The sequence below is a fragment of the Homalodisca vitripennis genome, chromosome 8 (assembly GCF_021130785.1).
Source record: "Homalodisca vitripennis isolate AUS2020 chromosome 8, UT_GWSS_2.1, whole genome shotgun sequence".
NCBI lineage: Eukaryota > Metazoa > Arthropoda > Insecta > Hemiptera > Cicadellidae > Homalodisca > Homalodisca vitripennis.
In genome coordinates, this window is record NC_060214.1 from 8,577,602 (window position 1) to 8,599,153 (window position 21,552).

General features: G+C 34.7%; 1 protein-coding gene across 1 annotated transcript; it reads right to left on the reverse strand.

The window, feature by feature from the left end:
• Positions 1-1,431: 1,431 nt before the first annotated feature.
• LOC124367250 (RNA-binding protein with serine-rich domain 1-A) lies at positions 1,432-16,524 on the reverse strand. The gene is made up of 5 exons (XM_046823946.1): positions 16,396-16,524; positions 10,079-10,231; positions 7,923-8,210; positions 3,748-3,995; positions 1,432-1,999 (listed from the first exon to the last, which is right to left on the reverse strand). The coding sequence occupies exons 1-5, from the start codon at positions 16,416-16,418 to the stop codon at positions 1,752-1,754; spliced, it is 960 nt and encodes a 319-aa protein (XP_046679902.1). The 5' UTR covers positions 16,419-16,524; the 3' UTR covers positions 1,432-1,751.
• Between the last annotated feature and the right edge of the window lie 5,028 nt (positions 16,525-21,552).

The following is a 21,552-nucleotide window of genomic DNA, read 5'->3' on the forward strand; positions in this document are numbered from 1 at the left end:
CCGTTGTACAATGTACACTAAACCGCAAAAATCCCCATCGGGCGCAGGATTCAAATCTGCGGCTCTAAGACCAACTTTCGTGTCCGAGAGTAGTGCCTTAGACCACACAGCAATCCTGACGATGTCTTTCATGTGCTGTTAGCTCACTTATGATTTCACTATACCCCAATACTCAATATATTTTTCAAACCGTCGCTGGTAATTTGTCTTCACGGCGTTTAACATCCGTCAAACCATCTCAAAGGGTTGAGGTTAAACATACTGGAAAATGTTACAACATTTATTTGATGGATGGCAGCACCTCTGGGACCAAATTTATATTACATTATTTTGCTTCGTTTTCAGCCGATTTTAATTATTAAAACTGTTTGTAAACTTGATATACATAAAGTTTTATGTACAGGAGCTGAATAATTTTATTTATAACAACAAAATGATTGTCCAGAACTTCTATTTAAAATTTTAAATAAAAATATGCTGGCAGTCATTCAACGATAAGTTCTTTTGAAATATTTAATTTTTACTTAATCAGTTGAAAAAGTTTATGAGAATCGCTTTTTCGTAATTTCCTGTATTTATCTCAAGCCAACTATGTGTCATCCACCCCCTTTCCCCCAGGCCTCCCGTTAGTCCTCGATTCTCATGTAGCACAATACTTAACAACTGTTCAATTAGGGTTTTCTGCTTCATAACTTCCATTACAACACGGAAGGTTCCATTAGGACCTTGGAAACTATCTCTTGATTTAAATTACATTATTAATTTCATAATTATTTATCCTACGGCAATTGTATTATTGATGTTAACTTTCAAATAAAACTATTTTATGTTATTAGTAGATGATTTTTCACTAATTGGTAATGGTTACATAACTTATATATCTGTATTACCCTAGCCATAGTATACAATGTTTCACCACCAAATGGCACAGTAATCCATATTACTAGTATATTGTGGTTCTAGTTACCAGTCGAACTATTCAACCGATTTTATATTTAAAAATTCATAGTAATCTATCACCCACAAAATGACAACCTGCAAAATTATATTTTCAAATTTTAAATAAAAGTTATACACAATAATTTTCTTATTAAAAATAAAATAATTTGTTTGCTTCTATACATTAAATTTTATAATAAATTTAAAAAAATTAAAGTTAGTTGATATTTAAGGGAAAAAAAGAAATATATATTAGCTTCATATTGGTGCTGCTCCACGGTGGCTCAGTTTGGAACATCCTGGTACATTTAGCCTTAAAGTCTCAGTAGAAATGGGGAAAGCATTCCTAAGAGAGAGCAATGTTTAGGCCAATGGAATTTTAGTGCATGAGAGTTCCAATGCACTAGGAGAGCTGATAGTATCTTAGCATTCTCTCCACTGATATAAAAACTAACAAATGATAACCAAAAGGGTGTAAAAAAGCTGCATGAATCTGTATTGCATTTAGTGTATTTCTTACACGACAATAAGAAAACAAAAGTTTAAAGACATCGATAGATAAGCAATTTAGTATAAATTTAACATAACTCTTTTAAATTATATACATATGATAATTGTTTTCACTTTCTTAACGGACTACTTTAAGAGTTTTCCCACAGTTGTGATGGGGTGCCACGAACCACTAAACACAGACTCAGTACAAAACAAATTGCGTTGCATAAATTCTTCAAACACTCCCACCGTCGATCTCTAGAGGACGAGGAGGGGAGGGGGGTACTCTAGTTGTCCCCGGGCTGGTTGGAGAGCAGCTGTCATCGGGAGCTACTGGAGGACGACCGGCTGTACCTGCGGCGGCGGGTGGGGGGTGGAGAGTGTCTGCGGCGAGGTGGTGGGGGCGTGCGTCGGCGGGGAGGTGGGGGAGTGCGACGCCGATACCTCGGAGGTGATCGCGCCATACCTCCGCCCCATCTGGGTGGGGGCCGGCGCGGGGGTGACCGCCTGGGCCTGATCTTTGGCAGGAGGACTGGTGCGCAAGTTATTTCCTGTCCGTCAATTTGGCCTGAAAAAATTCAATGTGTGTTAAATAACATACATAAAATAGATGGATTTATGTATACGAGATGTGACTTTGAAATTGGAATTAAAAAAAAGAAAAATAGTCAGTTCCCAACACATAGAGGTCTGGTTGGTGGGTCTTCATGTGGATAAGTTGGAACAGTTCTAAATTGATTAAATTAAATTACAATAATTATAAAGAAAATATTATTTGAAAGTATTTAAAACCGTTTAAGTGGGACGACAAAAAGTCTAGTGGAGTGTCTTTGATCTGCAGTAAACAAGTGCCAAATATGTGCATCGACTCTGATTGGTTGAGTATATTTGCATCTGCTGTCCGTGCATACGTGTACAGATATGTCTGTGGGAGGAATTAAGGCTAAGGTCTTGAACTGAAAACAGATTATGATGAGTATAAAGTCTCTCTCAAACACGTGGTGTTGTTGAAATTTACTGCAAATAGTTAATAATAAGGTTGGTGAAAAATTACAAATAATTGGCACTTTGCATTCAAAATTGAGTGGCATAAGGTTGAATGAAATCCATTGCATAATCAAAAGTAGGTTAGTGATCTAAGTTTTAGGAATAGTTTATATTAAGAAGTTGTGTAGAGAATTGCGTGAATAAAAATAACCAAATTTCCAATACTGGAACAAATTTTTTATTTAATATTACCACAAGAAGGTAAATTGTTAAATTGGACAAAAATATTATGAATCATCATTAAAAGAATTTTTTCAGCCGATAAAACAGAATTGTATTTTATATCTTGATATTTTAAACATTTACTCTTTCCAGTGACATAAAAATATTTTTGAAAGAACTTTTAATAATAGACTTCAATTGTTTTGATATGGTGCATTTCAATAATACACACTGTTTTCATTTCTACTAAGTTCATTTCATTATTTCATATTTTAGTTGGTCACAGTAACTGAAACCATTTCATAGTTCAAATTTGATAAAATGTAATGAATTGCCGCTGTTAATTTGGGAATTAAAAAATGTTAAAGTTATTATAGTTTTCAAACTGATATGCTTGGTTTTTGAAACTTCGACGAATGTTTACAAACATTCCTATGCAAAACGAACTTGTTCAATTGACACAATAAACTTGGAGCAATTAATACTCAAACGTTACAATTTAATTTGAATTGCATCAATTGGTAAATGCTATGTGGGATTTCCAAAACAATCTGCAAGGATTATAATTCTGAAAAAAATTGCACTGCACAGAGTACCAGCCACGAAATTGTTATTTTTAAGACAACAGGCCATATTGCCCTTTTTTTATGAAATTTTACTTACAACTATCTGTAAAAGTTAACAAAGTATAAAATTTGCCAAGTAAAATTTTACAAAAAAATGCTCTTATGTATTGACCACCCACAAGGACCTAATTACTGATCAGTTTCAAAATTTGAACACGAGCATTTTATGTAGTTCCAGCAAAACACACCAGGACGCAGTACAAACAACTTCATAAATGTACAACGTTAGGGGCTCCTGGATGAAACTATAGGCTACATAAATAATGTACGTCTATAGCAGTTAAGTGGTAAAGAACTTCTCACCAAGCTTTGTTCACATAGTAAATATGTCTACATATATGCTTAGAACTACACATATTCATTATAATATTAAGAATCAATCATCGTAAAAATTAATTGGGGAAAAAGCTTTTCATGAATCAAATCAGAACAATAACAATGACATTTCAGAATAAAAATTTGACGGGTTAGTTAGGCCTACCTCCGTCCATATGTTTCATGGCATTCTCCGCCTGCTCGGCCGTCTCGAACTCGACGTAAGCGTAGCCCCGGCCTGAAGGGGGGTGGAGCCTGTCCAAGGGGAACTCTACAATCTTAACAGTTCCGTACGCCGAGAAGATTTCGGTGATGTGATCCTTGCCGACGTTGCGGGTCAGGCGACCCACGTGAATCCTCAATGGCTTGGGTGTTGGTGAGCGCTCCTTCCTCTTCCGTTTAGGTGACGGAGACCTGAACATACAGAGTAAAGCTAGTAAAATGCATAAACCTTTGTGATCTGCATTAAAATATTGTAAAGGAAAAAATCACTTTCAAACTACAAATTGGTATGGTAATAAAATATTTCCTTGATTCTGGCCGCAAACCGATAGCATTTGTTAATTATGCATCACATTATATGTATAATAATAGAAATAAAAAGCTTACTTTCACAAAAATCTATTTCAAATAATATTCGCTGAGGGGCTTTATATACATTAAATTACTAAAGTGGCCTTTTATATTGTATTATATATATTTTAATATTGAATATTTGAATGAATTTTGACGGAAACACGAAAAAGGCTTGGTTTAGAAATAATCATAGTTATAAAATTGAAATTAATCATTAAATTCTGAATCCGGAGCCTTTTACACCAATTAATTCAACTTACTTTTTATACTAAATACTCTAAAGGAAATTTGACAGAATGCGGGGTTGGCCAGAAAGTATCCTCTGTTTTAAAATAGTAAACTAGAGAATATACAAAAGTTGTTATTACATGCATCTATAAACTACAACTATTCTCAACTTTTGTAAATAGTCACCAAACATATTCAAGTTTAGTTTTTTATTGGCCAAAGAGGCATTGCATTACAAATGTATAAGGCAAATTACAATAAATGGCAACATTAAGAATTATTATAAAAAGTCTTCTTGAGTCCATTGTTTGGATACAAACTCACTGATAAAGTAAATTCGAGTATTTTTTTTTTTAAAGAAAAAATGTACCAATCTTTTTTTCAAACTTAACGTAATTTATCTACCTTACAGTTAAAGAAATGTTATTATATAACTTGCAGGACATGGTAAAATAAGTTTTAACACTTTTGTTTAACCTATGAGATGGTACATCAACAAGACAACTAAACCTATTATCATAAGAATGTAATTCATTTCTTATTGGAATTTTCTGGGTACATTTTTATTAATATAACAAACAATCAATAATGTAGATGGGGAAAAGTATTAATTCTGAAATCTCTAAATAATTCTCTACAATGTTTAAGTTTAGCAGCTACTGTTATGACTCTTATGTAGCTTTTTTTGTACTAATATTTCTTGTGATAGATAGCAAAGTAACGCCCCAAAAAATTAAGACCATAACTAATGTGGGTCTGAAACAGCCCAAAGTAAGCCTGTCAGAGATTGACCCTTATCTAATTCACAACTAAGGCACTTCAAAGCAAAAACACAGATTTGACTTTTAAGACTAATAATATGTTCATTCCAAAAGAGTAGGACCAAGGGTAAAGCCTAGAAATTTTGGAAATTGTTATCAGATTTTTTTTATGCCTAATATAGAAGTACTTGTTTTCTTTCATTTAAGACCAATTGATTTGCAGCCAATAATTTTTTAGCTGAATTTTTTAATTTTGAATTTTTCAATTCTTGGTTGCAACTTAAATGCTTGTTGATGATAGTGGTGTCATCAGCATACAAGACGACATGTGGTGGCACATTCTCCTCTGGGTCATTTATCATTACAAGGAAGAATAATGGCCCAAGGACAGAGCCTTGTGGCACACTATAAGAGACATCTTTACAAGTAAAATAAAGGTTCCCGTCATATTTTCAATTAGTCTAAAACACACCCTGCATAAAAATTGTGCCATTTGTGAATGTTGCAACTTGTCATTGGCATTTTGAAAGCCCTTTGTCATCAGCGAATCGCTGAGATCCAAACCGCCGCTTAGTGTTCGGAAACAGATGAAAGTTACTATATGTCAAGTCGGGGCTGTATAGAGGGATAATATAAAACGTCCTGATTTGAACTTAGCCAAAAGTTAATTTGTTCTTTGAGCTGTGTGATGGCGAGCACGTGGTATGCACAAACACACCACCTATCAGAAGGTCACAACACTTATTTTGGATCACTCTTAGTATTTTCAGTGTCACAAAAGGCTTCAGAAGTAATGGTCTTACCAAATGCCATAAAATCACAGAGAAAGATGCTCTTTGCAATATACAAATAAAACTGTAGCCAATACTTTTTTGTTATTTTAAAACTTTCTTGTCACCATTTAATGTAAAAAAACCCAAGAAATTTAAACACTAAACAAGATTATTTTTTAAGTTGTAAGTAAAACAATATTGAAATTAATAACTAAAGAATTTAAAACAAACAAGTTTTAATAAACAACACCTACTATTCACTCAATGAGTTATTTTAGGTACTTTAAAATCTATTTGATTTGATAAATACATATAACCAATACGTACCTACTTTTGTAACTTCTTTTAAGACATTAATAACTTAATAAGCTGGAAGTTAATTCCGATAAGCTAGGGAGAGTACCCGCAAGAAAGCACAGAAATCAAATCTTGCAATTGATATTTAACATTAACTTTCCACTTTACATCTTTTCTTAATGCTCTATGAATAAGATGTATCATTTTAAAATCCTGTACGATTGTACTAAGTTTGTTTACTAAATTATCTATTCTAATATGTTTTTGTTGCCCATCATAGTTAGTTATCCTTAATACCAATGTAAATATATTCACTTTCACTCAGCCAAATTCCATGGAGAGATCATTCACTATAACGAAACTCAGTTTTGCCTACGTAGAAACAAATCTTCATGCAAAATTTCAAGCCTACAGTTCAGTTTTTTTTGTTTTTTTCAAGATATCATGAGGACACTCAGCCAACAAATTGAGGTTATTACTAATAAATATCTGAATTAACCCTCTGGCTGGTATGAAACGAATTTTCGTCGCCAAAGGCCCGTCCGATTTGGCAACAATGAATATTCGTCGCCAAAGTAGATATGTACAGTTATTAAAATTTTAGGCAATGACCTTATCATATAAATGATTTTTATTTGATATATTCTGGAACAGCATTAACTATAGTACCGATTTACTGTTCTTACTTCGATTATTGTCTTCTTTGTTTACCGTAAAACAACGTTCTCTATAGACAGCTGGCGTGAACGTAGTACGGGTCAACCGCATTGTTGTGAAACTGTAAACAAGTGCCGGGTTTTGTGTTTGAGGTTACGAATCCAATAGTATTTGTGGAAATTGTATTTTATAGTGTTATTATTGTTGTTTTTTTTTAGCTTTCTTAGCTTATAGTTTTAGTATGGGTGAAAACTTTAGAGACCGATAAATCTAGTGACACTGAGTGAAAAATGAAACTTTGTATATATTGTACATATAAGGTAAGATTAAAATATAGTATTTATTTTATTTTTGTTTTATCTGTCATACTTATATAAGTAAAAATGCAGTCATGAGATTATGTTTACCCACGAAAAATAATATTTATTTAGAAATCTACGCATTTTTGAAAATAAGTAAATACGCGTGATTTTTCATACAAAACCCTGTAACACATACGTTTTTAGGTAAAATTTACAATAGTTATAAATTTTTGGAATCAAGACAAAATTTGAAATAAGTTATACATTTACAGTTTTGATGTAAAGCTTATTGCTAAGCAGTTACACAACGGAATATTTACAAAAATAATGTCCAAAAAAAATGTTTTCTTACATTTTGTAAAAAAAAAACAAAAATATGTTTCCATGGACACAATAAGATATTGTTATTATAATGCTCTCCATATAGTTGTGAATACATTGACATATAATAGTTTATATTTGGACTAACAGTTATGAAATGTGATACATTATAAGAAACATCTGCGAGGCTGTTAAAATAGAGCCGCCAGTACAGAGTGACACCATTGCCAGTTCTAGGGTTAAATGCAATGACAACTCTCTGCACACAGACATATTGTTTATACAGTAAGGAATTCCATACACTCTTTTGTGTAAAGTTTTTATTTCTGATTAGAGAATCAGAAATAAAATAATAATATAATATAATTATAGATAATTTTGTCTTATGGAAAATTAAGTTGGACTGATTGATGGAATTAAACTCACCGAGAGCGTGCTTTAACGGCAGTTTTTGGCTTCTCTGGCTTTTTTTCCTTCTTATCCCGCTGCTCTTTTTCCTTCTCCTGTTTAGCCTTTTTGGTCTCTGGACTACGGCTGCGGCTGCGGCTTACAACAGGCGCGGTGGTAGCCTTGCGCTTGGCCTTGGCCCGCGCCGCCGAGGAGTCGGTGGAACTGCCCGAACTGCTCGAGCTAGAACTGGAGCGGGAGGACGATCCTGAGCTGGAGCTGTGAGATGAGCTGGAAGCACTGGACGACCTGGAACTGCTGGACGAGCTACAGACAACACCACGCTTAGACATATCCACACCACACACGCACACTATACTGTACAGTCACAGAACACAGACCAATATCGTTCTACGCTATAAAGATAAACAAACGGCTAGACTTAGTGAACATAAATCTTATCTGCCTCTCATCTAGCACGGCTCGATGACCTTGAATATACAATAAGCAATCAAACGTCCGATGACACAGAGTAAATGCTCACTGAACTGAATGACTGCATCAAGTAATTTACTTCTGAGTTATTGCTGAGCATTAACGATAATGATAATCATCATTAATTACTAAATACGAGTAAGTTTGTAGACATTATGTGAACACTAAAATAACTATGGTTTTAACAACTATTGGCAGATTGAAGATTTCAAGGACAACTTCTCTTTCCTAACCATTTAATTTGTTACAGCAAACAAAATGTAAGCCTTTAAAACATCTGTTTACTAACATACTAAACATAGCAGGCTCTATGCTATGTTTTTAAAGTAGTATTTGCTAGAATGATTATAATTCATTTTCTTGCTGATCTGCTACGATTTTACAGCAAACTGCAGATTTCTAGTCATTTGTATAGCACAAAAACTTGTTATTCCCTCTGAGAATGATTGCTCATTTTGAGTTCTGACCATTTTTCTATGTTCTATTTTGGTATTGAATGATTTCATAAATTGCTATTTCATCTCAATAATGGCACAATCTCTATAATGGATCTTACATTTTGTATTAATAAGTCTCTACAATATTATAAAATAAATAGTATCAGTATTGAAATTAATCGGAAAAAAAAAGAATGTAAAATCTACTTATATAGCTCAATAAAAATTTTAATTTGTGTTATGTTTATAATTAGCAAATTATTTATGGTTTAACCTTTTGCATACTATATCCAATGTGTGCATTGTGTCGTTAAAGTTGTTTAACTGAGTTCTTATAAAAATCAGTTATTGTAATTTTTTTTTTATTTTTATTATGACAAGTATATGGAGTTCCTTAGGAATTTCTAAAATTAGCGAGATTAATTTGTTAAATACAAAGGAATTACAAGACCACAATTGTAGGATAAATAAAAATTTGTCATAAAATTGAGGAAGTCAACGAGATCAGCCTCTCCTTGAAAAAAGTTTACATACCTACATTATATTTTGAATATTAAACTATTACAATTAACCCTTTAACACATTTTGATGTACTCAAAACTCCGTCAAATTCTGCATTGTACACATTTTGATATACTCAGTACATTCTGTAATTGGAACAAACAAATTTCTGGTGTAATATATTTATTTGGTTCCAATTTATTCACAAACAAACTCACAATATAATCCACAACCGTTAGATTAAATCTTTGGAATAACAAATGTATACTATATAACAACTGACATTTCCATAGTTGTTGACACTTAATTTGTTTAATATGTACTTGAAATCAAAGCATCAATGAAAATGTACGTTATATAATAAACAACTCCACATCGGTTGCAACTCTGAGATCGTCTACAAACTTTATGAGGCTGAATACCATGCATAGTTTTATGATAACGATTAAGATGTGAACCAAATCATCAAATTTAAATTAGTGCACAATATTAAAAATCACATTATTTCTGAGGTTTAAAACTATACTGCAATTTTGCAATCCATTAGTTTTTTTTTTCATTCTTCTAATGTTTATAACTTCCAGTTTTTATGTTGTTAAGTACAAAGTACTGGTTTTTAATGCCTTTCAACTAAACTGCAACTTTATTAATTCGTAACTCAAAAACATGTGATGCATATGAAATTTTAGAAGGGTATGTATTGACACCTCCACCTAAGCTGCACCCATAGCCTATACTGTAAAAGAAAGTGTTAAAACTTACCTCCTACTACTACTCCCACTGTCGCTTGAAGACGAGTCACTTCCGGCCTTTTTCTTCTTCTCCTTATCTCGTCCTCTCTCTTTCTTATTTTCTTTATCAGAAGCTTCACTTTCTGAATTCTTCCCTTTGTTGTTCTCATGTCGATTTCGTGCCCTAAAAAATTATTTTAAGAGTCAGCTTGCTGTTAAAGTATTATGACCATTTTCTGCAAAATTACTTAAGGTAGACTTGTCGGAAATTATCTCCTTGTCTTATGACTATAGTAAATATGTATGTGCGACAGCTGCTTTATATGATTCTAAATACTTACCAACCTTTATATTTTCATAAACTATAGCGCTAATTTGATTATAAAAATATACTAGATAAAACTTGCTACTGAAATTGATACAATTCTTCCTCAAACTGCAACTGACACAATCTTGCCAGTCGAGATATAATAGACATAAGTGTTATTTTGCACGCTGCAGTACTACACCAAACAACAAACCCTACCCAACAACAAGACAGCTAATTTACCATGAATTCATCACCTGTTACCTTCCAAACAGTTTTGGCAGCAAGCAACTATTGAACTACAACGAAGAAAACAAATCCTTGAATTATAACTATGAGCGTCATCTGTTCTGTTCTTCCATTCAGGATGAGAAGCTGAGGAAACCTCACATTTCACTTGAGAACCTTGCACTGTTTCCAGAATTACAATATATCTAAGATGGATAAGACTAGAGTATGGACCGCCTCCTGCTGATATCCCATAGTGCATCTGCTACGATGAGGAGGGACAGCTGTCAAGTCATGTCACCTTGGAGGAAGGAACAGGAAGTAAGCTCCGTACTTCAGCCGCTCCGTACTTCAGCCTCTTTAAGTCCAAGTGGGCTGGGAAGGTACTCCCTTGTGTTTAGGCTTATAGTGTGTAGTGCATCTTCTGCAGTACTCTAGAAGCTCATCGGATAACCGTAAGTATAAACCAGGCCTTCCCTCATCAAGTAGATCGGTGTCTTCTCGAGTCGTAGGTCTGATTACGGGATATGGTCACCTGAGGAAGCATCTACACAGTCTGTATCCTCCGGGAGGATCCGCTCTATAGAATGTGTGACGAGCACGAGGAAACTGCAGAACACCTGTTCTTTGACTGCCCTGCAATAGCAAGGGAGCGGTACTCCATATTTGGTAGTTTGGACAAGGGTGGTGAATTTTCCCAGGAGGATCTTATCGGTTGTTTTCGGCGGTTTGTAAAACTGCTGAAACTGTAGACCGGTCGGCCTCATGGTGTGCTTCCGGGGTGCACAAAAGGTCCTCGAGGCTTGTACATGGCAATAGGCCGCCCCATAGAAGAAGAAGTATATTTGCAAACCACACCACTCTGTTTTTGCATTTTGCTCTGATCATACATACAAAGCTCTGAGAAGCCTACTTAAAAAGGTCGAAAAGAATCTGTTTCCGGCCCTTATTCCTGTATACAGTTTAAGAGGTGGAGTCAAAAATCTTAACTTCCACCTATACAACAGACCATAACATTGGCACTAAATTTCTCTGCTATATATAATTGTTCCTGAAATAATGTACAGACAACCTACACAGGCAAGAACTTTTCAGACTGGCTTGACTTACTGAACAAGAGACAAACTTAAATTACATTAGCAGATAGAAATAAGTACGACTACCAATTATGATAGCACATAAAGATTAAATGAACATATGTGACTGAACAAATTAAATAATTGATGAATTTTTAACGTAATTTTCCTTTATTTCCATGGTTCAATCCCTCACTTTCATAGACAACTAAACCAGATGTCCTGTGGTTGTGATAACCATACAGATATGCACTGCAGGGTACTTTGGGATTATACCGACCACACCCAGACATGAATCGTTATTTCACATTTCGTTTCTACTGATTACTAGATTAGCGTAGAACAATATTTCGTCAATATAAAACAGGAATTGTCTTATCGCAAACACCTCCCCATCCTCAGACAGAGGTCAAAGTCGAGCGTCTAGTAGATAACGTGATTGCAGAGTCTCGCCGCCCGTTCAGCTGGTGCATCGCTTTGTTGTACTTCCGTGTTTTACCTCTACATTTCTCCAAACACAAAAATTCAACAAAAACAAACATTTACCAAACTAAACTTTTTATTAAAAAAAACACTCAAAACTTGTTTTTATTCTTGATCACATTCCGCCACCCAAAATGCGAGTGCCTCCGGCCATCAGCGCGGGCTTCGGCACCGCGCTGATATCGACGAAAGAAAAACATCCCTCGAGATAGTACCTATCAGTAAAATATCAAATTCTAGAGGGGCTAATCAGAAATATAAATTGAATTGTAATGGAAAGGCAATGATGTACCGTGCAAATCACGTGATGCCGCGCGGCCTGCCGTAATCAGGATTCTCGAGAAAGATAAGATAACAGCGACAACAATACCGATCACAATACCTGGAAATGCTTGTAAGTTTGTAATTTTGTAATTGAAGAGTTGTTTTTTCGTTCTATCATGTTTGTTTCTATAAATTTCTATTTTTGTGTTCTTCATACTGGTGTGGTCGGTATAATCCCAAAGTACCCACTGCAGATATTAATATATAGGGTAATTCTAAGCCATTACTTGGTCAACCCCAAACTTTTTCATATTTTACTACGGTCATAAAGATGTTCTCAGAAAGCAAGAAACATATAATTCAAGCCCCGCATGGTCGTCCTACAGGTTAACGAGTGATAAGAAGGTTCAAAGTCCACGCGATAACAGTGGCTTGCGAGAGACGCGCGGAAGACCAGTTGTGACAGTACCGTTATGGCTAGTGGTTCCTCCGATAATCCTTTTTTATGTGACGGGTGTGAGAACACGTTACTTAGTTTCACGGTTTCAAGTGAAGATCAGGAAAAGTTTGCACCAAACTTTGCCCTCTAGAATTTGATATTTTACTAATAAGTACTATCTCAAGAGATGTTTTTCTCATCAGCGCAGGGCAGTGCTGCCGAAGCCCGTGCTGATGGCTGGAGGCACTCGTCTCAACTCGATAACAACTAATTAATTTGTAGATTTGAACTTTAAGAACTTGAAATTTAAGAAAAACATTGTGCATTTGGATCAAAATTCTGCTCATTTCAGTATTATTTTTCATTTACGTTAATTTTCCCGGGCCTAAATTGTTTTTTTTAATTTCACATACATCTCTAGATTATCGTGGTAAAACATGAAAAAGTTTAGGGTTGACCAAGTAATTGCTCAGAATGACCATATATAGTAGTGTAGTATATAGTTCTGCTTTCATATCTTAAAAAGTAATAACTTAATGGTGAATCGAAAATTATCTAGATAAAATCTAACAAACAAAACTGTGTAACATTCTGTTATATTATTTACAATTTTGAAGGATAAACATGTCTGATACATTGTGACACAAACAACATCTACATCGCCATTTTACTTTCCGCCATAAAGATTGGTGGTATATAACGTATTAGTGTCAGTAACAGTTATTAACCTATTACTGAGATAATATGTTACCATCAACACTCTTAAATTACATGAAAAACATAAAACCAATATTTAAGACTTTTATTGTTTTGTGAGGCCTTTCGATAGCGAGGCTATCTTCTTCAGACACATCACAAAAGCGTCACAAAACTTTTGTGATATGTCTGAAGAAGATAGCCTCGCTATCGAAAGGCCTCACAAAACAATAAAAGTCTTAAATATTGGTTTTATGTTTTTCATGTAATTTAAGAGTGACCAATATAAGCTCCATCTACAGCACATCAACACTCTGTTATTTCAGTAACAGCTAAGCTGAATGATTTGGCGTTTTCATGGCCTCTAGTAACAGCCGAGGCGATTTCATGCAAGCAATAAAGGTAGGAACGGACCAGTTCTGATAACGCTTTTCTGGTATTATGTCACTGACAAACAAATAACTTAGTGGAGTATACTGGTTGGAGCTGGTGAGCATGGAACAATAGGTCAGATTATTAGATAGACCGATATATTTATCAAAATAGAAACAGACTCGTACAGCCTTATTTCAGGAAAAATTGAAACAAGCCCAAATAATTTGTTATTTAATTGTCGTTCTCAGCTATCATTAGTTATAATAAGGCAGTTTTTGTTTTCTGCCTTCAAAGGGGAAGCAATATTGGTAAAAAGTAGGCCACACTGTCCCAATATAATTCTTGTTATTACGCAATATAAGTAGGTTTAGATAAGGTAATCATAAACTAGTTAGTAGTACCAAAGTTAAAGATAACCTTTACGAGCGGTCACGTGATCTGAGCGTGAATTTGGGTAATATCACGAAGGATGGTTTTCATCTGAAGTGCAGGGTGGCACCACAAGTGCTGCCAAAGTCCGCACTGATGGCCAGGAGCATTTTCAATCGGTTTTTTCTCAACCTCAGATCACCTCCCAGATCGTCCAACTTCAGTAGAATTTTGTAAAAAAGAAAAACATCCCTCGAGATAGTACCCAAATTCAAGCTCAGATCATGTGAGTGCTAATAAATGCCGACTTTAACTTTTATATTTATAAAATGTAGTACGCAAGTATAGCCTAATAACAAATAGTACACAAGGACCAAGTGGCCTCCTTCACGCTGTCATTGCTTCCATTTGGGAGGCAGAAAACAAGAACCGATCATCAAAATGCTATATAATTTTCACAGTAAGCCAAATAAAGTGTGTTTTTCTAATAATGTAGTTTTTTAAAGTCCTGGGTAATAAAAAGTGTTGAAAAATATTGGCCACCAGATAATACATAAGTACCCATAATTGTATAGTGAAAATTTGAAATACTATGACTATTTTATATTTTCCAATAATAAGAGCTCCTCCTTCAATGAACTATTTTACAATTTTATTAGTTGATCAGTTGTAATACTACCTGTAAATAAGTTAAATTTGGTATACTATGCGTAAATAGACCCACACATGTAGATTTACTCTCAGTTTACTTGCAAATTAGTAACATCAGTTCAGAAATATTCAACATGATGCTAATACAGACAGTTTATTAGCTGGTAACATGTTATCAAGGTAACAGGTTACTAAAATGTAATAACTTACCACATTATTTAGGTAATATTGACAAATAACAGTAGTTCCCGTCTGTAGTGGCTGTTACTCAAATACCATAGGCCTACACGATTTAACTTTGAATAAATTTAGAACATTGAAGTCCAACCTAATTACATTATATGCTTTTAAGAGTGTACTGAACAATATTTTTATTCTGTAAAATAAAAATAACTGGTGATTATTAATTATAAATATCTGTAGTGCAAGTTTTTTTTAAATACCTAGTTTATATATTTCTAATTGATAGGTAGTTTGATTCGATTGTCGTTTTGTCAACTTAGCTTATATAGCAGCCTTTATAGGCATTCAGTAAGCAAAATTAACACAATATATATGTATAATATAGAATATGTTGACTTTGATTTACGCTATTACCAATATGTCAAACAAATTACGTTACAGGTAGCCTATCTCAAATTACAGTATAGTTCATTTGTTGTTTCTATGTATATTTATGTAACAAACAAAGCAGTGTACCATTAGTTAGCATTTTTAAGGATAAACAAGTCGCCACAAGGCAAGCATATCCATCACAATTGTACTTGCAGCCATTTAACTATAATTAAAATGTGTTTGTATTCAATAATCTAGGCCTATGTATTTATAATTTGGCTCCCTGATTTGATTGTTGTAGTGGCTGCTTACTAAACTTAAGCCGCTTACACTACAATATTTTTGGGCCAGACATATATTTTTTAAGATTTATAAAATAAAAACAAGGCTAAAACAAGGCGACCATTTTGAACTTTTATTATGGCATCAGCTCTAGGGTTATGAGGCCTAGGATACCTCTTTTACAAGTTTTTCATTTGTTTATCCAATTGAATAACCAACTCATTGGAAATTTTAATAATATTAAAACTATCAGATCACTTGAAATCTCACCATCAAACTATTTACAATGGTAGGACAATCATAACCCTAATTAGAGCCTGAGTATTTTTGTGCAGAACATTAAAACAAAGATATAAGATTAGGCTACTAATATTTACTATAATACGTGTTATTATTTTAGCAAAAACTTAATCGTAACCTATAAGTAATTGTAGAGTTTAATATTAGAAAACAAAAGACCCAATAATATTTTCTCCTTGTTTCTTAGACAAATATCAAGGCGCAATGTGGCTTCCTTTTGCAGCCATCTATTATTTAACTGACGCCAATCGCTTACAGTGATATAACTTAACTAAGTACAAGAATTTAAAGTTAAAATACTGAAAGTAATACACATAACTTACATTTTTTTATTCAGAACCACCATAACCGCACTAAAACACGTCAATACACAAGACGCCGACAATCGTCACCCATCAACTCTACTAACTGTGATTTTTTGCATCTATTTTGTTCTATGCCTACAATGAAAGAAGCGGTCCTGCTGAGAAAGGACGCAGACGGCAACATAGAGGAAGTAAAAGAAGATAGCACATATATATCAAACCTGTTAATTTTAATTTCTATACTCTCACTATACAAAGGTTAATGTTCTACATCACTTTATGTACAAGTATTTAAATTTAAATATAGTCACCGGAATTTTACACAAAAATCAGAAGTTTGGAGACGTAACACTTTATAAAGAAAAGAAAATTAATAAATTAATCATACTTAATCCACGCTAATCATAAATCTATTCACTTCAGTGTATATTAAATAAAGTTGTAGTTACTTCTAAACGGCTTAAAATAAAACTACAAAAATCTACTGCTTTAAAATTATAATTATTTATTCACGTTTTATCTTCTTTATGCCGTTAAAACATTTTCAATCAAATATAAAAGTATATTTTTGTAATAAAAAGGAAAGGTCTATCCCCTATTTATTTATTTACCAACGGATTACACCATTTTACAATAGATATAGACAGTATGTGAACAGATGGCATTATTTCCATCAATATTTAAGTTAACGGAGTTTCCGACAATAATAATGGCAATTGTCTTGATTTTGCTGATTGTTATCTTACAATAATGAAACAACTTATCTATCATCTATTAAAGCCATGTTCTGCCCGGAAAGTCAAACCAGCCACACAAAAAATATGCTAACGTTATTATACTGCAAAGTGTCTTTCTCGAATAACTATGATAAACATTTAAAAGCTACAAAACCTGTGATGATCAGATACTATGTTTCCAACGTGTGTCCAACCTTCGATCTATGTTGAGAACTTTTAACAGTCATCACAGCCAACGAGACATTGAGTTTAAGTTTCCGACAATAATAATGGCAATTGTCTTGATTTTGCTGATTGTTATCTTACAATAATGAAACAACTTATCTATCATCTATAATTCTAAAGACGCATGGACCTCTTTCAACGCAGCTTCTTGGCAAAGATGTTGTTTCCCTGATTTGTGTATTTGTTAACGCGACCAATCTTTAACCTTGGCGATTTTAGATGGTACTTTCTTCGCGTTTTCCCTACTCACAGCTCAGACTCGTTAAGATTACAGATGGAATCTAAATTCCCTTAGACCAATTATTTACAAGGCTGATATAGAATTTCAGCAAGGACTGGGAGTCTTTTTCTAAAAGTCTCGAGCACAACATATATTTTCTCTTACTACAAAGATGTATGATGTTAATTGCCTCAATATCTAGAAGATGTATTCTACAGAGGTTTCGAAAAGAATACATTCCAATGTGGAGAAGGAGGGTGATGATAATAATAATAATAGCTTTATTTGCCGTAGACAGTTACAATATTGTATGCCATGTGCTAAATCGATTAAAATATATAACTAAATTAACAAAATAATAATATTAGCAAATATGTACCCTTAAAAATATAAAATTTAATTTTATAATACTTGTAATTAAAATTGTAAAAAAGAATACAAAAAGTTTGCAAGGTAAAAAACTAAAGTACTACACATAACATCACCCCCAAAACTTGAGAATAGATTAATCCTCATGATCCGCAAACTCACCAATAAAGTAGCAGACTCCTTGCATCAGTAGGCACCTTACCTTTCTCTTAAACAGTAGTTTCCTATTTTCAACACGTACGTCCCAGTGTAGCTTGTTGAATGGTTCAGCTCCGACTTCAAATGGCAGAGCTTCGTAGGCCTGGAGTCTGTGCTAAAGATCTTTACTGTACCTTTAATGATGCAGAAACCCCTGACGCTGCCGAATTCTTATTCCACAACCTGGAAAAAGCGAGACACCAGAAATGAACAACGACCATAGAAACTCTCCTCTCAATTTTACTCACATCAGTCAGACAGCTTGGTCTCCATTTGGGATACTTTCTATTGTGAAACCTGTGGACACAATTGCACTATTGTTACTCATGTCCGGCTATATAACAAAGCTGTACATTTTGCTCTGTCAAAAACAAAACACCAACCTGCTGAGGAAGTACAAACTTCATGATTTATGGATGAGTCGGTGTCATCTTGGACGTTTCCAGAAGTTTTTCGTTGGAAGAGCAATGGAAAATCATGTCTTTATTACCAGAAGACATACAAAGCATGAAGTATGGTCAAAACAGCAGGTAGAGCGTATTTACTTCAACAATTTTCAACAGTATAAATAAATAAAATGACCTCACGATATGCACAAATATATTCATGCTACATACATGCAGATTATATATGTATGAAAGTAAAAGACTAAAATAGATAAAAAACACAAATAAAAGTTAGATACATGTGTCAGAAAGTTCTTTAAAAAATATAAAAAGGGATTACAACGAGCCAGTTAAAATGTTAGCCTTAAAACTTAGGTGATAAGTCGGTACTCACAGAGAAAATTGCTTAGGCATCTTAATATCAGGATTTTGTGATTCACCTTACTTTCATTAGCTTCATAATGCCGCGAATCTTGTACTAAAAGAATATATATATTTGTAAAACTAAATTAAAAGAAAATAGTTTTAAATCACACCTCTACCAGGAGGAAAGACGGCCGGAATGAATGTTACCTTGATGAATTGTTGAAGAACACTAGCCCAAAAATAAAACCTTGATTCTTTACTGTCTACAATGCAATCGTAGCAAGTGGCAAACTACCTACATCTTTTAAACTATCTAAACCAATCGCAATCTTGAAGTCAGGTAAAAAGCCAGAGTATGACGAATTATGCTCTACCGCTCGTCAACTTTATGATATAAGCTGCTTGAAAAACTGTTGTACTCTCGACTATCTCATTTCTAAATCTCAGTACCTTTGTTGAACAAACTGGGTTCGTACATGGCCGTAGTTGCTTCTATCAAACGTAGTTGCATTGACGGATTTTATTAAGAGAAGAGTAGATATTCAGGATCTATTCACGATATGTCACCTTCTTGGATCTTACAGCGACTTACGTCCCTGTCTGGAGGAAGGGCCTTATTTATACACTTCAAGTCTATCCCGTACACTGTTTTGTGCTACTCTCTCTCTCTCTCTCACACACACACACACACACGCACACTCAAACAAAATAAATGTGAAACATAATCAAAGTTTATAACTTAGCTAATTTTAATGATGGCCTGCACGGTGGTTGTTTGGATCTTCATTTTCATGATAAGGGTCTTACAGCTTTCTTTTGGCCAAAGTCCTTGACTGACTAATTTTCTTTTTAGAGAAAATGCTGATTTTTCACCCTCCGAACCCACTGCTCGTTAAGGCGTTTCAGTGATTGCCTCATATTCCAGCATCCAGGCCCTAATTACTCAAAAACTTTCATTTATGAATAAACTCATAATTATTATAGGATATCACTACCTCAAACACACCTAGCCTAAGGGCGCCTGAGCTTACAAAGGTGCTTTTCGGTGACCGAAACGAGATGACGATGGCTAGGTGTAATATATTTGAAGTTTTTGGATGGCTTTTGTTATAAGTCGAAATTTTCCAGTAGGTGCTTTGCCATCAATTTTCCCTTTGTTTACATCAATGTAGTTGCTTATTCTAGTGTGCATCCTCTTATGGATTGTCGACCCTGAACATTGATAAAAGATATTGAGGACTTTGTAGTCCCCAAATACCACACCTATTCCCACAGTGCCAACGACATTCAACCCGGAGTCGGTCTTTAGTTTTATAATAGCCACATAACATGACGAGAGCTTCTCTTTCAAGAAAGCACTTCTTAAACTGCAGTCACACACTCTCTTCTGAGGAAACCTCGTTAATAAGTCGCCCCCGTAGTTATGAGGTTTAATCTACCGAGAAGTGTCTTTCAGGGAAGTTCTTAGGAACTAAAACAATGCGTCCCGTCAAAACCTTCCGAAATGTATCCCCCACTCCCTCATCTGTTGTTCCGCCGAAGAACCACACGAGCGTCCTCTTTTCCCACTCGGAGTAGAGTCAGCAGCTCCAGCTCGGTGCTGACTCCCTCTGCTTCTTCAGTATTTTACTTTCATTGGCTGATTTCTTACCCTTTTGTCTCCTTCATTTGTTATCCGGAAGCCAAGTGCCATCAGTCAACTTTTGCTCATTCAACCACTGCTTGCATGATGGAAAGGCAGAGACATCCAAAGCCAAGCTGCCGGATGCAACTGCCTGCTGTAAGTGTTCCAGATGAAAATCTATTTGTTTTGTTTGTTAATTTTTGTTTTCAGACTCTATAAAGGTCACACGAATATGAGGAAGTAACAGGTCAGTCTAGTTAGAGCTCCGCATGACCATATAAAGCTGTTTATATGTCTGTACGATTCCGGACAGATCAGTCGAGACTTGCCATGCTCGATCTGGTACCACTACTTTGTGGTAACGGGGGTAACTGCCGCCGCAGAGTTCACAATCCGGGCACTAGCCTAGATCCTGGGGTTCAGTTGACAGCAGGGCCACCACATGCAGGACTCTTAACAAGCGTTCATACAAGCCCAGCCATTGGTTGGATTCAGATCCCCGTTAGCCTTGAGTGGCACCATAGAGTGTCAACCCTGGCGAGGCACTTTCTCAGTTCATTAGGAATCACCAGAACTAAGGTCAGCACATCCCCTAGAAGTTTATTAAAAATCATTGAATTTATGAACTCTAAATAACCATAACCTGGTTACAGTTCCACGAAAGCATCGTGGCTCCAAATATATTCCACTGCCGGCCAATATATGAAGAATGCATCAGAAAATTATGTGCTATGGAAGTTACCGCAGAGCGGTTAATACACGATCTGCAGAATAAGTACACCAGTACCTTCCATAGTTACCCTCCTAACACGAACACAATTAACGTTGTCAATTACTGGCTCTTAAATAGTATATGTTTACATTTATGATAATGCAAGAATATAATCACTACAGATCACAACTAAAATTTAAATAAACAAACTAAATGCTGTTACGTTTTCGTTAGTAAACAGTAATGAAAATAATAACGAAACGTCATGACGGAAGGCTCGTCATACATGTTGGCCTATTTGGTTTGAATAATTCGAATTACCTAACCCATCATCACGT

Coding starts and splice junctions, on each gene's coding strand:
- LOC124367250 (XM_046823946.1), bottom strand. CDS start 16,418: ATGGTGGTTCTGAATAAAAAAAT. Junction 10,232..16,395: donor GTGGTTCTGAATAAAAAAAT/GTAAGTTATGTG, acceptor ATAATTTTTTAG/GGCACGAAATCGACATGAGA. Junction 2,000..3,747: donor CATGAAACATATGGACGGAG/GTAGGCCTAACT, acceptor GAATTTTTTCAG/GCCAAATTGACGGACAGGAA.